The 18,129-nt window shown below is 42.6% G+C and overlaps 1 protein-coding gene across 9 annotated transcripts in view; it reads right to left on the minus strand.

Moving 5' to 3' along the window:
• Positions 1-13,134: 13,134 nt before the first annotated feature.
• The window catches only part of RAP1GDS1 (Rap1 GTPase-GDP dissociation stimulator 1), a 156,266-nt gene continuing 151,271 nt past the window's right edge, over positions 13,135-18,129 (minus strand). For all 9 annotated transcript variants that reach the window (XM_082838437.1, XM_082838432.1, XM_082838431.1 and 6 more), the window contains one exon: positions 13,135-14,557. In XM_082838437.1, coding sequence (XP_082694563.1) covers positions 14,430-14,557 — 128 coding nt within the window. In that variant the 3' untranslated portion in view covers positions 13,135-14,429. The remainder of the gene's footprint in view (positions 14,558-18,129) is intronic.

Below are 18,129 nucleotides of genomic sequence, written 5' to 3' on the forward strand. Positions count from 1 at the left end.
TGCTTTTAGGTAGAAAGGGGGAGTCCCAGAGCCCTCCCTGCGTCTGCTGTTTCTCAAGCTTAGTGCACATTTTTTGAGCCTCACGTATATCAAACATTCTACTAAGTTCTAGAGCGAGAGAGGGAAGAGCAGGAGGTACTAATACCAGAACGAAGAGTAAGGCAGGGCTTACTCCTTTCACTGCAGTGCAGAGCAAAGGCTGGAGGAGATTTGATTCCTTTATTGACTCTGTCATGGAAAGACCTGGAGTCAAGCTGGACATGGGAACAAATGCCTTAATGACTCAGTCTCTGGGGAGAACCTAGGAGGCTGGTCAGTCACTAAGCCTGAAGAATATCGTACAATCTGTACTCAGTGAAAAAGCTCCTCAGGTTGCTTTAGCAAAGGAAATCCATGCGTGGCAAAGTAAGAAAGTCACAGACAGTGTGTGTGCTGGTTGGACTCAGAGCTTAGCCACTGGTTATAGTGTGGGTGTGACCTTAGACATGTGACTTTCTCTCTCCTATCCTCAGAGCCTCCCTCATGAGATGGAGATAGTCATGCCTGTACCACAGGGATGTTGCAAAGATGAAAAGTGTCGAGCTGCCCTTCTTCCCCAAATCCCATTCATGCTTCAGATCTCACCTAAATCAGCTTTCTCAGGGAGCTCCGTTAGCCCCCTCCTCTCCACACCAAGATGTGCTCCTGCAGCATCCTCTCTGGAAGAACTTACCTGATTGGCATCTCTTTTCCGTGGAATCAGGAACCTCTATGTCTCTAGCACCCAGACCAGGCTACTGCTTTGAGCAAGCCAAAGGGGATGAGCATACCTTTGTTTCTGTGTAGAGAGTATGTGCTCACCTAACGGACAGACTTTTATTCTGAAAAAGAAAACTATTTCTATTTTCCTGTAATATGGCTTTTTCAAAGGGGAACTGACCCTGGCATCTGTCAGCCAACCCTGGATGGGCTCAGGCCTGTGCACTGAGTACAGCAAGTGCCTAATCCTCCCAGGGCACCTCCATCTCCCCCGCCCACCAATCCTGTTTAAGCATCAAACAGGAAAGGCAAAGGTGGGTGAGGATTAAGCCTTGGAAGACATTATTTTGCTAATGAATTCTGAGTTTTTTCCAGGCTTGCAGGATTTCTGAACTCAACATCTTTTGAAAGAGCTATGTTGCCACAGTTAAGCTGAGAAAAACTCGTGCAGGATTGCCAGACTGAATTGAGACCCTCATGAATCTCATGCTTTTAGGTTCAACCAGTAGTAAGTGTATGTGCTGGAGGACTTCCCTGGTGGCGCAGGGGTTAAGAATCCTCCTGCCAGTGAATGGGACACAGGTTCGGTCCCTGGTCCAGGAAGATCCCACATGCCATGGAGCAACTAAGCCCGTGAGCTACAACTACTGAGCCTGCGCTCTACAGCCTGTGAGCCACAACTACTGAGCCCATAAGCCACAACTACTGAAGCCCACATGCCTAGAACCCATGCAACGCAACAAGAGAAGCCACTGCAATGAGAAGCCCGCGCACCACAACGAAGAGTAGCCCCCACTCGCCGCAACTAGAGAAAGCCCGCGCGCAGCAACGAAGACCCAGTGCAGCCAAAAATAAATAAAATTTTTTTAAAAAAGGTGTATATACTGGAGTAGGTGGCTACCCTTCATGTCCTGCAGGGCAAAGGGAGACCAAGCTTTCCAAGACAAGCGGAAGTCATGAGTCAGCCATGACTGTAAGGCTGTCAGGCTCTCCTGGACACATGGAAAGCTTACGAGGAAGGCTCTGTGCCCCTCAGGAATGCAGCAACTCCCTTTGCCTTCTCTAGATGCTCAGGACCCCAGACTATCAGCAAGAGGTTCCTGATGCCCGGGCCTTCCATCAGGGTGATGGAGGACAGGCTGCTGTGGTGGGTGGTTGTTTCCGGGCTGTGCCCAGTAAGACTAAGCAAGCGTGAGGGTATCCAGGTGATTTCTCCAGAGGATGTGTCAGGCAGCATAGATTCCAGGTAGTTCAGGGTACCATTCTGGGAGATGTCTACCATAGACCACATCTGGAGTTGAACAGCTCAGGAAGTTGGCTTGCTCTAAGTGCAGCAGTTTACTTGGCAAGTGATAATGGGTCCCTGGGTCAGAAATGAGGGGTCTCAAAAAGGATGGAAGTAGAATAGTAATCCTGGGTTACTGATGCAGTAAACGGCCACCTGCTTGCCCAAATAGGATGATGACCCTTTTGTTGGCTAGGTCAGCCTCTCTCTGAGGACTTTAAGGAAAGTTTGCTTGCCCTTCATTCTAACAGAACAATGCTTTTCCATTCTGGCTGCAGATCGGAAATCACCTTTGGAGCTTTAAGAAATTCAGATGGCCAGGCTCCAGCTCCAAAGATTTGATCCTGTAAGTTTTGGGTAAATCACCCCTTTTTCTTTTCTTAGAGGGGTCTGTTGGTGTCTCTTGGGGACTCCAATGTGACACAATGCCATGTGAATTAGGAAGCGCCGAAGGGAGGGCTGTGGGCTGAGGGGCTCCGTCTGTGTGTGGAGCAGCACCTGCAGTGAAGGCTCAGCTGGAATGAGGAAGTGCCCCCTGGACGTCTCCTCAAGATCCCTAAGCACCCCAGCCCAGCTCACGTTCCTTTACAGGAGGCTGCTCCTCCTTTGTTCCTGCTCTCAGTTCACGTCGCCTCTGCCCTGTCTCCCAGCGCAGACATTTGGGAATCATCTTTTTGTTTTTGGTTTTTTTTTTGCGGTACTTGGGCCTCTCACGTCTGTGGCCTCTCCCGTTGCGGAGCACAGGCTGCGGACGCGCAGGCTCAGCGGCCATGGCTCATCTTCCCGGACCGGGGCACGAACCCATGTCCCCTGCATCGGCAGGCGGACTCCCAACCACTGCGCCACCAGGGAATCATCTTTGATTCCAATCTCCACCCCACACACATATCTTAGACCTTCGCCGTCTCTCTAGTCCTAGTTCAAGTACCAAGAACTGTGAAGGCTCAGAGGCTTTACCTTCTCGCAGGCTAACTGCTTAGCTTGCCTCGGTTTCACCAATGCTCGCAGGAGGCGTGAGACTTCTGGGTCAGAGACAAAGGACGGCCTTGCAGATGGTGTGAGCTTCATGTTTGTGATAGTTCCTGAGCCCCTAGTCCCTCAGAGGACAGTGACCCAGGTGGCTACTGCACACACACTGTCTCTGCTGCAAGGTGCACTGAGCTCAGGGATCCCCCAACTTTTTTTTTTTTTTTTTTTTTGCTGCGCCTCCCGGCTTGCGGGATCTTAGTTCCCTGACCAGGGATCGAACCCAGGCCTCAGCAGTGAAAGCCTGGAGTCCTAACCACTGGACCGCCAGGGAATTCCCAGGTATCCCCCAACTTTCTAAGGAGTCTGCAAACAATCCCGACCAAACTTTGCCCTGAGGGAGGTGTTTTTATTATCTCACACAGTACAAAAATATGCCCCTGTCCTCAGAAGCAGACCCTATCTCTATCTTACAAGGCTGTTACATAAACATCCTCGAAGAGATAGTTTGAGATGAAAGCTCTTCACAAAAGTATAGAAACATGAGACACCCATGGAGAATTGTCTCCCAACGCTAGGAACTCATCACAATTACCTGTGAATCTCTGCTATTGGTCTCTCTTCCACTAGCAATAGTTCGGGTTCTAGATCAAAACATAAAGCAAATATGCCGATCGTCTGTTTAAACTTTGGTTTTCCACTACATAATAACAAGTTAAAATGCCCAAGGCCCCATCCCATCTGGTCTGCTCTGCTCTTTTTCCTTCCCTATCTGTTACTTCTACTCAGCTTTCACAAGTAGCTTCTTGCTTCAGGATGCTCGGAGCTGAGTCGTCTCTCTACAGAGCCCCTATGACTCTGTTTATACGTCAGTTAATATCCTTACTTGTTTGCTTTACTATGGTAGTCAGATAAATATGTTTCTCATCTTCTCCCCCAATGGAACCTATCTATCTCCTTGTTCTATCCATAGTCCAACATGGTGCCTGAGGTACCCAGTATGTGCTCAGTAGATCTTTGTGTAGTGAGGAAGGCTGCTAGGTCAGCAAGTCAGGCTGTTTGGGGTTTTTCTGAACTTTGAGGGTTCAAGCTGGCAGCCCCAGTTGTTTCAGTCCTCTGGGCTTTGTTTTCCTGAGTTCTGTGGCCATAACCTGTAAGCATAAATAGTTGTTCCAGGGAGGTCTCGATGCTTTAGTGACTAGCCATGTGAACCAAGATTTCATTCCAATCCAAATAACAGAATACCTTGCTCTAGGGGTTTAAACAGGCAGGTGTGTGTCTCCTGCATTATCTGAGGTTCCTCAGTACAGGGCTGATCCTTTGGTTCATTGTGGGATCCAGGTTCTTTCCACCTTTCTGCTCCACTGCGCTTAACGTGGAGGCTCTCATTCTCATGTTCGTACTTCCTGGCTGCAAGAGGGCTCCTGCACTTCTGGGGCCCATAGCAACATCTGAGGTAGGGAAAAGGAAGAAAATGAAAAGGTGAAGGGCCAAAGGCCTTCCAGCAGGTCTCTGCCTTTTTGTTTACTAACGGATGCCCTTCCCATGAACTTCTATAGAGTGGTAACACCGACTTCGAAAGCCAGGGAATTGGAGTATTTTAAGCTTGGTACATTGTCCTCCTGAACAAAATTGGGGTTCTGTAAATAGGGCAGAAGGGGTAGCTGGATATTGGGTAAATAACTTGCAATATCTGCCCCAAAGACAGATGTCCCTTTTCTTTTTGTCTTTGTATTGTTTTTTGTCTTTGCATTGTTCTTTTTAAAAAATTTTATTTCATTGAAGTACGGATTGATTTACAATGTTGTGTTAGTTTCAGGTGTACAGCAAAATGATTCAGTTATACATATACGTAATACTTTGCATCTGCTAATCTGTAGTTTCTTTATTTATTGGTCCTACCGACGTGAGCTTTTGCCCAGGCCCACTGTTCCTGTGTCCGATGACTTTGTGGACATTCATGTCCTGAGTCCTGAATGATTTTTCCTTCCTCTTTCCCTTTCATGCTCTGCCTTGTCTTCTCAGAAACTGAAGGCATTTTTGTTTGTTTGTTGGGGTCTCTTATTGATACTCTATTCCTCTTCAACCATGGCAGGGAGGTGGGGAGTTCCGGCATCTTTTGGTCCTGGGTTAGTCACCTCTAGAGAAAACAAGGTTTGACAACCATTCCTGTGCTGTAGCCGCACTTTAGCTCCTGGTCTGTGCATTCCCTGGCGGTCTGAGGCACGGAGACTTACCTGGGCCTCCGCACGCTGGGGGATATGAGGAACATGCTCTCCTTTGGTGCGTTATGTCAGTGAAACATTTAGGAGCAGGCTGTTTCTCTTCAGGGCTGTTTCGGCTGAGAGTGGATTGAAACTTTTGTCTGAGCCTCTTTAAATGAGGAGACTCATAGCTGAAGGGTTGGCTACAAAGAGGAAATTGCGGTTGATCAGGTTATCCTGGGAGTTTGGCAGGTGTTAGAATTCTCTGCTTCTCAAAGAGCAGAGTGTAATCGCTTGGGTTAGCAGGGTCGCGTATTCCATGAGAGCTCCTGAATCATGGGATAAAGGGGGTGGGGAGGATATTTTTGGCCTCAGGAGAAGGGCTGCATTCCTGATCCAGCCAAGAAAGGATGTCCTAAATTCCTACAGTCCCCTCAGGGTGCTGCCAGCCGTGTGAGGGGACAGGAAGGTCAGCCCCAGCCCACTTCTGTCAGCAGGATGGCGTGGGTACGGCTTACAGCTGTTTGGGTTTCCAAGATTCCTGACACTTGACAGTGAGACTGCAGCTGTCACTGGCCTTCAGAATGTTGAGTCTTTTCTCTGAGGGGATAAAAACAATCCAAGTTTGCACAGGTCATAAACATGCCCTGGGGTCAAGTATTTGGACCTCTGACAAGGCCCTTCCCATGGCGCTGCTTCTCTTCCCCTAAAAATCCCCACCCCTTCTGCTCTGGAAGTAGACAGACTACACGTGAGGTCTCCACAGGGTCAAGCCACGCAGGCTTCCGGGGGCTCTGGAGTTGAGGGGAACAGGGCGGGGTGGGCCAGGTGGGGCCTCTAACAGGCTGGAGTCACAGGGCCACAGCCACACACCGTGCTCCTGGGATGCAGAATGCCTGGTTGCCAGCTCTCCCCCTTTTAAAAGGAAAGTCAAATAACTAGATTTTTATGCAAAATCATCCAAAATTTCAGTGTTTACAGCTGTTTGTTTTCTTCTTTCTTTTTCAAAATACCATGTGGAACAAACACAGATGTATGAAGGCCCCCCGTCTGCCGTGGTCTCTAGAGGAAGAACTGGGTTAGCCAGGTCACAGATGCCTCAGGAGTGTTAAATGAGGACTCTTGTGGAAGAAGAGGCCCTGCACCCCTCTCTCCTCTCTCCATGTGAGTGGCGCCTGGAGTGTGTTTATCACTTGGAACCAATCAGAACGGCGGTTCACAGGCTTGGCAACAGGTGCAGAAGTGTTGGGAGAGGCGGATGACAGTGCTAAGAGGCAATTAGACTCCAATTAGCTAAACACCAGCTCCAGTGGGTACTTGGAGGTGTGCCCTCTGCCACCTCTTTTTAGAGGCCCTCTCTGATACATCTGGTAAGCGGCGCTGGTGAAGGGTGCGTGGGTGTAGCTGATCTAAGGCCCGGATGCCAGGAGGGAGGTGCGGCCACCCCACCCTTGTGACGCCACTACCCCTTGTGGTGGGTCCCCTTAGGAGACTAGCAAGAACTTTGCAGGAGCAGAGCGTCCAGGAGGTGACACGTACAATTGGATCAGGAAGAGGCCGAATTGAGAAACTGATAAGGGCTCTTGAAGAAGAAAGGAATGGAGTTTTAAATTTAGGATTAGGGGCAGAAAGCAGAGGGGACTTACAGGTCAGATGTTTTGAGTTGAGCATCTGCAAATGCTCACGACTTAGCATTTGAGGTTTGTTTTTCAAAACCTGGAATATGTCTTTAATGTCCAGATGTGGGAAAACGGCTAAGTAAATTATGGTGCTTCCATATAACTGGAGAATATGCAGCCATTAAAAATGAGGTTATGAGACAGTTCTTAGTAATGTGGAAAAATGCTTATTGTGTAAATGGAAAAAAAAGGAGGTAGCTGCATGTGGCATAACACTTCAACTATGTGAAATATGCACGCACACAGGGCAACTGCTGTGGAGAGCACGCCAGAACACCCTTCCGAAACTGCCTCGGATGAAGCCTGCATTTTACAGAGTAAGGGACCACCAAATCAGGTTACAAACGCCCAGAGGTACAGGTAATCTCTGCTTTCCATCTCTTGCTTTTCTTTGGTCAGTGCAGGGGAAGGCCCTGCGTCTCACAGTGACCCTGATAAGGGGAACAAGAGGGCAAGGGGTAGGAGAGGGGGAAGCAGAGGATGTAACAGACTGTGTAGATTGTGCAGATTGTGCTATTATGAAGCTCAATGGTCACCTTGCTGTGTCACTTCCCCTAACTTCTACTGGGCACCAGGGGATGAAGGGTGCGGGTGAAAAGAGTGGAATATGAGTCATTAATAACTCCTTCCATACTTACCTGCACGAAAAGGGAAGTCATTATAGGAGAGGCATGGTGGAGAGTGGGATACATTCTAGAACCATAAAAAAACGGAGGGTGAGGGTGAAGGAACTGTGTACGGATAGTTGGCACCAACTGAAGTTAGGGACTATTTTGGGTTCCTGCAGAGATGAGTCTAAAATCAAAGCCGCTCTGGTTAATGTTTCCTCCCCGTGGTTCACTCTGATTAGGGCAGCACTTTATCTTTTACTGTTGGGTTGCAATCTTAAGAGTATGATTCAACCTTTACCTCCTTCGTAAGTTCTAGGTAATCGCAGGTATTCATCTGATGTGCTTATGTTAGACACGGGGAAGAACGGAGCGCCGAGAAGCAGAGCAGACACCCCTGAAGAGCGCTCAAGGTCAAAGGCAGCTGACCTTCTCTGGTCCTGGTGGTGGGGTGATGGTGACCGCACGAGAGCTCTGTGAGATGTCCTCAAAGGAGCAGGGGTTTTTCATCTGAGGGCACGGACACCCTAAGGGCAGGGGTGTAGCCAGCTTCCCAGCAGGCTTAGCTCTGTTCTTTGTATGACAGTTCATTAAAAATGAACCAAAGAAACCACAAAAACACCATTTGGCTAGAAGGGAGGCCTATTTTAAAGTAGATATGGTTATAAAATTCAAAGTGAGAATTCATATAGGAATTTATTTTTGACAGTAATCTGAGGGTATAGTTTGAGTTTCTTTCCTTCAGGATTCCTGGGAATCAATAAATGACAAAATAACTACTGCAATAGTAAGTGATATCTGTCAAGTATACTTGAAAATCAGATTTTTTAAAACTTAAGTACAGTTGATGTACAATATAATGTTTCAAGGGTACAACATAGTGATTTGACATTTAAATACATTATGAAATAATCACCATGTCTAGTAACAAGTTATTACAATATTATTGACTATATTCCCTATGCCGTGTATCACATCCCCGTGACTTTATAACTAGAAATCTGTACCTCTTAATCCCCTTCATCTATTTCATCCAGCTATACACCCCTCTCCCCTCTGGCAACCACCAGTTTGTTCTCTGTATCTGTGAGTCTGCTTCTGTTCTGTTTTTGTTGTTTTTAGATTCCAAGTATAAGTGAATCATATGGTGTTTGTCTTTCTGTCTTACTTCACTCGGCATAGTATCCTCTACATCCAGCCATGGTGTTGCACATGCTGAGAGTTCACTCTTTTTTTATGACTGAGTAATATTTCATTGTAAATACAGTTAACCCTTAAACAACACAGGTTTCAACTGCACGGGTCCACTTATACGTGGATTTTTTTCAATAAAAACTACAGTACTACACAATCTGTGGTTGGCTGATTTCACAGATGCAGGACCATGGATACAGAGGGCCAACTGTGGTACTTGAGCATCCATGGAGTTTTGGTATCTGAGGCAGGTCCTGGAACCAATCCCCAGTGGATATCAAGGTACGACTGCATACACCACTGTATATTCTTTACACATTCATCTATTGATGGACACTTGGGTTGCTTCCATATCTTGAACATAGGGGTGCATATATCTTTTCAAACTAGTGTTTTTGTGTTCTTTGGGTAAATACACAGAAGGGGAGTTGCTGGATTGTATTGTAGTTCTATTTTTAATTTTTCAAGGAACACTAAATCCAACCATAGATCTTCTAAAAATATGTATAAAGTTTATATACTGGAAATCTGGGTTAAAGCTTTAAAATTTTTTATCTTGAGATAAGAGAAATCTAATAAAGATGTTTTGAATTATTTAATTTAAAAAAATCCCAAACTTGAGACTAAGAGGCTTCAAAGTATGACAGGATTAGGCTTTAAACTTCCTTGATGAAGATGAAAAAACCTAGCTAGTTAATTTTCTTAAAACCTAATCCTGAAACAGAAAATTCTCTATATATGTGACCAACACCAAATAACACTATGAAGTTCCACACACCACTGAATGTGGTTTTACCTTCGTATGGTTAAGCAGATTAATGTAAGATTGCACACATGCCTACCAGCAAAACCACAGATCTCTGAGTCACGGATAAGTTCTAAGAATGTACTCTGAGGTTGGGGGTGAATATGAAAATGAAGTTTTTTTTTTAGATTGCAGATGGTATTTGAATCAAGTCGCTTCTCCCCTGAGCCCCTGTGTCCATGACTTAAGCATCCTACTTGCTCCATTTTTACTCCTTAAAAGCTGCATTCATAATGCTGGGGATCAGAGAAACCATTAAAACCACTGGGAGAAGACATCACCCTGATCCTCCAGTTTGCTTAGGAAGTGGGAGGCTCTACCTTTCTCTTTGGACAAATGTGACATCAGGCAGTAGAAAAGCCAGGGACTGAGGAAACGAATGTCAGGAGAACCCAGGCATCAGTTCCTACCTGGCTTAAGTTTGGTCTAATTATAGTTGGTTCCAGTATATAAATGAATTGTTGCCATATTAAATGTCTATCTAGTGTTATAAATAGCAGACAGATGCATATTGTCCATTTCTGAAACGATGACAGATTACAATCTCTGTGGCCATGGCTAAAAAGCTCAATTTGGTAAAAGGGTTTGTTTGTTTTTCTGGGAAGAAACAAAGTAAGGATGAGGAAATAAGGAACTTCAAAAAGTCAGCTAAGAAGGAAAGAATAAATAAATTGAACTTAGGAGCATAAGTTCCATGCAAAGCTCACTTTTTCCTTCAAATACTGTAGCTTACCATTCATGGCATACAAGGAACTAATAACTTACCCCTGGAAACCTCCAACAAGGGACTCTGCCTGTCTAGTCAAGAAGCATAATGATAAATGGGTGGGTTCTATTACAGGATTCAGAGCACAGTTACCATAAACCTTTATGCAAAACACACAGCATTTATATATAAGAAAAGATGAAAGACATATGAGAAGTATATATATTAAAAAGGTGTATTTTATATGTACTGATAAAAAGTTGGCAGCACTGCAAATGGGAAGGGGGGATTGTTTTGTTTCTATACTGAGGAAAAACTCAGTACTACAGCTTTTATCTATATTGACTTAGTAATAATACTAATAAAAGCTAATATCACTGAGCAAGTACTGTTATTCCCACTTTACAGATGAAGAGGTCTGAGACAGGAAGAGGAAGTAGTACAGTGGGAGCTACACTGAAAGGCCTTCTCTGCCCACCTGGCCATCTTAGTTTCAGGGGGAAGGAGGTAAGAGGTTATACACTCTGTATGGAGGATAACTGGGTGTTCCTCAAACTATTAATAGACACTATTAATACAGTATTAATAGAGACAGAGTCTACTATCAAAAAAAATTCTCTGAAGTCAGACAAATATCTAAATCTCAATTTCTCTATCAATCTCTCTAGAACTAATTCTCCTATTTGGCTTTTGTTCTTTGAATTCCTTTAGCCAGGAATCCTGTAGGGGGAAGGTGGGGAATATAGTTTAGGCCATAAGATGTCGCAGTTCCCTCCAGCTTTACCGTCAACCCCCGAAAGTTTGAATTGTCACAAAAACCCTGGGAAGGAGGAATTATTAAACTCAATGAGAAAACAAAACAGGCCCAGAGAGTTTAAGTAATTGGCAATGGTCACATAGGTAGTAAGTAATAGAATCAGGATGTGACTACGGAAGAGGCAGTATCCAGAGACCTTACTCTTTCCACTTATCACACTTTTCAAATAGTTTCCACAACATCTTAGTAAGACAGACCTTTAAAACATATCTGTGACGCCACATGACATATAATGATGTATCTTTGTATGTAAACTAAGAGATCACATCTGTGAAAAAAAAACCCCTCAATTTTCCTGGTTACAGCCATGAAGATTCACCCCAGATATCATTAAGTGCTTTTTTTTTTTTTTTTTTTTTTGCGTTACGCGGGCCTCTCATTGTTGTGGCCTCTCCCATTGCGGAGCACAGGCTCCGGACGCGCAGGCTCAGCGGCCATGGCTCACGGGCCCAGCCGCTGCGCAGCATGTGGGATCCTCCCGGACCGGGGCACGAACCCGTGTCCTCTGCATTGGCAGGCGGACTCTCAACCACTGTGCCACCAGGGAAGCCCCTCATTCATTAAGTGCTTTTTAATAGACACTTGTATGATTCAAATGTATGGCTTCCTAGAGTTAAGAAGTGTCTTTTAAGCTTATTGATTATAGTAACAGCTGGATACAAAGGATAATGCTTACCTGAGTAATAGACATCTTCACCCCTTATGTTCAACAGAATTAGATAATAAGCCTTCTAATGATACCAAGGAGTATTTCTTTTTGAAATCTTCACATGCAGGGGTTTCTCAGAACACTTCACCCTAATGCTTATATCTGAGAGCATTCTGTTCCACCCAAGAGGAAATTGTATTAGAACTGAAAAATTTTGTTCCACATCTCCACTGTTATCAGATAGTATGCTCAAAGCATGTTTTATCAAGGAAGATACAGGATTATGGGCCAGTATTTAATCAATTTTGCTTTGAGCACAGTGAAGTTACACTCTGGGTGGGTGGTTAGCAAGATTCCAAGGAGCTAATGGGACTGGGAGGGAGGAAAGGAGGACATTCCAGTGCATTTCACTCAGACATCTCCTTCCCTCTAAGTTTTGGCCTTTTTGCTTTTCATCTATGCTCTAGTCCTGGCACAAAGTGGTCATGAAAGTTTTGTTTTGCGGCTCCTCCCATCTTTCCCTTAGAATGCACTCTTAGTGAGTAGCAAACTAACGTAAGGGTGGTCTCTAAAACTAAGACCAAGTAGTAGGAGAGGGATGGTATTGTCTGTGGACTCCCACCCACTGCCCTGGCACAGCAGCACATCACCGAGTTTGGTGGAGCCCTGTTATCATAAGGGCACAGCCTCTGGTCTGGTCAGGCCGCAGAACAACTGGTGATTTGAATTGCATTTTGTTTTGCTGAAGATGAGAGCTCCTAGCATATCAGCAAATTGATTGCTGGCAGCTGTGGCCCAGACAGTATTTTTTTTTTTTTTTTTTTTTTCCCTCAAGTCCGTGCTTTTTGGACGCTTCTGTTCCGAGGTTTTCTATATAATGCTTTTCAATACAGACAGATCTTACCATCAAAAAAGGAAAATTCTCTGAAGTCAGACAAATACCTACATCTCAATTTCTCTATCAATCTATCTAGAAATAGTTCAGGCACTCTGGAAGTTTCACGGAAGTAGGGATTCATTCAACAAATACTTACTGAGCACCAACAATGAGCAGGCACTGTTCTAGGAGCTGGAAATAGAAGTAAAATATACAAATAAACCAAATGATGTCCTTACAGTTTATATACTGTTTATTTAGTTATTAATATGGACAGCCTATTATGCAACATTACAGATGTCTTTCAAAATCTAAAATAAAATATAGTCCACTATCCAGCCCAGGAGAAGACAATGAACCAGATCGTTCTTACAGTAAATGTAGCAAAAGCGCTCACAATAACCGTCCTTTGCTTGGACATCAGAGGGAACAGTCACTCAAAAAGTTCTTTACCTCCACTGGGGTTTTAACTTTCTCGAATTACAGCTATTTCAGAGTCGAAAGTCCAACTTCGATCACCCCATAGAGATGCGCAGCATCAATTCTGGAGAGCAAGGAGCCCACCTTACCTTTCAGCCAGTATTTGTCAAACACGGGCATTCGGAGAAGGCAGGTATGTCACAGGGATGTTCATGTGTTTCAAAGCTCTAAGACCCGTTTGGTGTGGTGGTAGCAGTGAAGAGTGTACTACATTCTGCCAAGGGGGCTTCTGACCTCTTCAGTCTTGGCACTTGGCACTGTCACTTTCCGATAGGCTTTAAGATCCACTGCAGTTCTCTGTGGAAAGTGGAGGTGGGAAACTCTAACAGCTACTGGGATGAGGCCATGTGCAGAATGAACTGGACTGGCTACTATGGCTTTTATGACCTTCCTTTCTTTAGTCTAGACAAACACTTCTTAATCTTTTTCATATGCCCTGCTAGTTCTCATATAAAATTTAAAAGGGTTAAAAGACCAAGGAAACTTCTTGCTTTCAAGCTGAATGGTGAAAAACAGGAAAAAAAAAATCCATTTTCTAAAGAGCTGTACTCAACTTTCTCAGTTGAAAACAAATGCCAAGTGACTTTTAAAGAGATGTGGTGAACAATGTTGATTAACTGACAGAAGAAATTCTGAGGTGAAACTGTACATATATCAGAATCTAAAATACAGGCAAAAAACAAGATGTACTAGTGTACTATTCTTCAACCCCTTAGTTTCATGCTGAAAACTACAAATGTTTTCAGCATCAGGCTACTGATGACGGCCAGTTAAATATGACATAGAAAACCTTAGAAAGTCTTGCCAAGTTTGTGGCAGTTTCAGGAGTCTACAAAGGAAGAAGAAGAAACCAGAGGGTAAAGAGCGAGAGCATTGGACTTTATTTAACTCTAGGTACCATGGGTTTGACATTAGTAGGTAAGACTAATGAATAAGCAGCCATACAGGTTTTTTGGTCACTGTGCTTTCCAAGCACCAAGAAATGGAGCTATTTTTACTATTCAATTCCATCTTTCATAAGCTAGTCAGATCCTGCTGCATTCTCATTTGTTTCTAATTAATTTACCAGTACATTATTATGTAGTCTACCAAGGACGAGGAGCAAGTCATTGTGTAGTACCAAGTTTACGTCATCATCATAGGACTACAACATGCACATTCTACTTAATGTAGCTCAAGCAACAGGAATACAAGGAAACAGTTATGGGGTGGAGACTTGTTTTTGACAAATTCATGTTCACACTAACTAACTAACTAACTATGGGTTTAGAAATCTTATTGGGAAGGTACCTACAGCAGTTCTTCAATTGGCATTGGAACATTACATGCATGCACAAGTGATATGGAAGAGAATGAAGCAGAAGAGGCAGCTGGATGGAGGACAAAGGGGAAATGAGGGGTGTATCAGGGAGGGGTAGTTCTCAGCTTTCCACAGCAAGTCTCTGCTCTGTGAGAGAAGCCTGTTGAGCAACACTTTTGTTCTCATGACTGCGAAGTTTGGATACAACATCTAGAAAGGCCAAATCCTGTACTTCCTTGTGTAGAGATTCTGGAAGACAAAAACAAGGCAACAGGTATGCTTCTATTAGGTTGTTCTAATCTTTCTTACTATACACTCGACCTAAAACATATACCCAAAATGCTCATTTAAATGATACTGAGTTATAAAACTAGGAACAATTCTGGAAAAAGACACAGCAGTAGCCTAGAAATGTCTTTTTTAGGGATGTTAGAATAAAAAAATCAGAGACCCTTTATAAAAATAAATCATATGTCAAGTTCTACAGTCAAAGGTTGATTAAAGTAATGAGTTATCATTAAAACACAGCTCATTGTATGATCTCAAGGTTCAGTTATACACTCCTAACTTAACCCTATCATCAGTTCAAATATGAAGTCCAATACTTACGGAAAAATCTTAGATCTGTTTCAAATTAATTTTGTGGCAAATAAAAAGGTTATTACCTCACATCCTTTCAACAAATTTCTGTGATAGGAAATCTAAAAAAGGAGCCTACTATATCTTCCTCTTTCTGGTTTTCTTGCTCTATTTAACTTCAGTTACAGTAAAATACAGGATTCCTCTTAAGTCCGGTAAGTTTAATGTAATTAGCATCCCTCAAACTGATGTGTTTATTTTGATAAAACTGAGGTATAAAACCAGAACCAGCTGGAGTAGCAATACTCATATCAGACAAAATAGACTTCAAAATAAAGACTGTTACAAGAGACAAAGAAGGACACTATGTAATTAATGATCAAGGGATCAATCCAAGAAGGAGATATAACAATTTTAAATATATATGCACCCAACACAGGAGCACCTTAAAGGCAAATACTAACAAACAGCCATAAAAGGAGAAACTGACAGTAACACAATAATAGTGGGGGACCTTAACACCCCACTTTCATCAATGGACAGAGCATCCAGACAGAAAAACCAATAAGGAAACACAGGCCTTAAATGACACATCAGACCAGATGGACTTAATTGATATTTATAGAGCATTCCGTCCAAAAGCAGCAGAATACACAGTCTTCTCAAGTGCACATGGAACGTTCTCCAGGACTGATCACATGTTGGGCCACAAAGCGAGCCTTGGTAAATTTAAGAAAATTGAAATCTTATCAAGCAAATTTTCTAACCAAAACGTTATGAGATTTGAAATTAACTACAAGGAAAAAACTGTAAAAAACACAACATGTGGAGGCTAAACAATATGCCACTAAACAACCAATGAATCACTGAAGAAATCAAAGAGGAAATCATAAAATACCTAGAGGCAAATGACAACGAAAACACAACAGTCCAAAACCTATGGGACACAGCAAAAGCAGTCCTAAGAAGGAAGTTTACAACAATACAATCTTACCTCAGGAAATAAGAAAAATCTCAAACAAACAACCTAACCTTACACTTAAAGCAACTAGAGAAAGAAGAAGTAACAGAACCCAAAGTTAGTAGAAGGAAAGAATTCATAAAGATCAGAGCAGAAATAACTGTAATAGAGCCAAAGAAAATGATAAAAAAGATCAAGGAAACTAAAAGCTGGTTCTTTGAAAAGATAAACAAAATTGATAAACCTTTAGCCAGACTCATCAAGAAAAAACAGGGGAGTGGGCTGAAATCAATAAAATTAGAAATGAAAAAGGAGAAGTTACAATGGACACCACAGAAAATCAAAGGATCATAAGAGACTACTACAAGCAACTATATGCCAATAAAATGGACAACCCAAAAGAAATGGACAAATTCTTAGAAAGGTGCAATCTCCCAAGACTGAACCAGGAAGAAACAGAAAATATGAACAGACCAATTACAAGTACTGAAATGGAAGCTATGATTAAAAAACTCCCAACAAACAAAAGTCCCGGACCAGATGGCTTCACAGGCAAATTCTATCAAACGTTTAGAGAAGATCTAACACCTATCCTTCTGAAACTATTCCAATAAAATCACAGAGGAAGGAACAATCCCAAACTCATTCTATGAGGCTACTATCACCCTGATACCAAAACCAAACAAAAGTACCACAAAAAAAGCAAGTTATAGGCCAATATCATTGATGAACGGAGATGCAAAAATCGTCAACGAAACACTAGCAAACCAAATCCAACAATACATTAAAAGGATCACACACCATGATCAAGTGGGATTTATCCCAGGGATGCAAGGATTCTTCATAATATGCAAATCAATCACTGTGATACACCACATCAAAAAGTAGAAGAATAAAAACCATATGATCATCTCAATAGATGCAGAAAAAAGCTTTTGACAAAATTCAACACCCTTTTATGATAAAAGCTCTCTACAAAGTGGGCATAATAAAGGCCATATATGACAAACCTACAGCTAACAATGGTGAAAAGCGGAAAGCATTTCCTCTAAGATCAGGAACAAGACAAGGAGCTCATCAGTGAATTCGGTAAAGCTGCAGGATACAAAATTAATACACAGAAATCTGGTGCATTTCTACACATCAACAACAAAAGATCAGAAAGAGAAATGAAAGAAACAGTCCCATTTACCATCTCATCAAAAAGAATAAAATACATAGGAATAAACTTACCTAAGAAGGCAAAAGACCTGTACTCTGAAAACTATAAGACGCTGATGAAATAAATCAAAGATGACACAAACAGATGGACAGATATACTGTACAATGTTCTTGGATTGGAATAATAAATATTGTCAAAATGATGATACTACCCAAGGCGGTCTACAAATTCAACGCAATCCCTATCGAATTACCAATGGCATTTTCCACAGAACTAGAACAAAAAATCTAAAAATCTGTATGGAGACAAAAAAACCCCCAAATACCCAAAGCAATCCTCAGAAGTAAAAACGGAGCTGGAGGAATCAGGCTCCCTGATGTCAGACTATACCACAAAGCTACAGTTATCAAAACAGTATGGTACTGGCACAAAAACAGAAATATAGATCAATGGAACAGGATAGAAAGCCCAGAAATAAACACACACATGTATGGTCAATTAATCTATGACAAAGGAGGCAACACTATACAATGGAGAAAAGACAGTCTCTTCAATAAATGGTGCTGATAAAACTGGACAGCTACATGTAAAAAAAATGAAATTAGAACATCCTTTAACACCATACACAAAAATAAATTCAAAATGGATTAAAGACCTAAATGTAAGACTGGATACTATAAAACTCTTAGAGGAAAACATAGGCAGAACACTCTATGACATAAATCACAGCAAGATCTTTTTCAACCCATATTCTAGAGTAATGGAAATAAAAACAAAAATAAACAAATGGGACCTAATTAAACTCAAAAGCTTTTGCACAGCAAAGGAAACCATAAACAAAGTGAAAAGACAACCCACAGAATGGGAGAAAATACTTGCAAATGATGCGACTGACAAAGGATTAGTCTCCAAAATTTACGAAGAGCTCATGTAGCTCAATATCAAAAAAAAAAAACAACCCAATCAAAAAATGGGCAGAAGAGCTAAATAGACACTTCTCCAAAGAAGATATATAGATGACCAAGTGGCACATGAAAAGATGCTCAACATCGCTAATTATTAGAGAAATGCAAATCAAAACCGCAATGAGATTCTACCTCACACCAGTCAGAATGGCCA

Source organism: Leucopleurus acutus, assembly GCF_964270905.1.
Source record: "Leucopleurus acutus genome assembly, chromosome: 4".
Taxonomy (NCBI): Eukaryota; Metazoa; Chordata; class Mammalia; order Artiodactyla; family Delphinidae; genus Leucopleurus; species Leucopleurus acutus.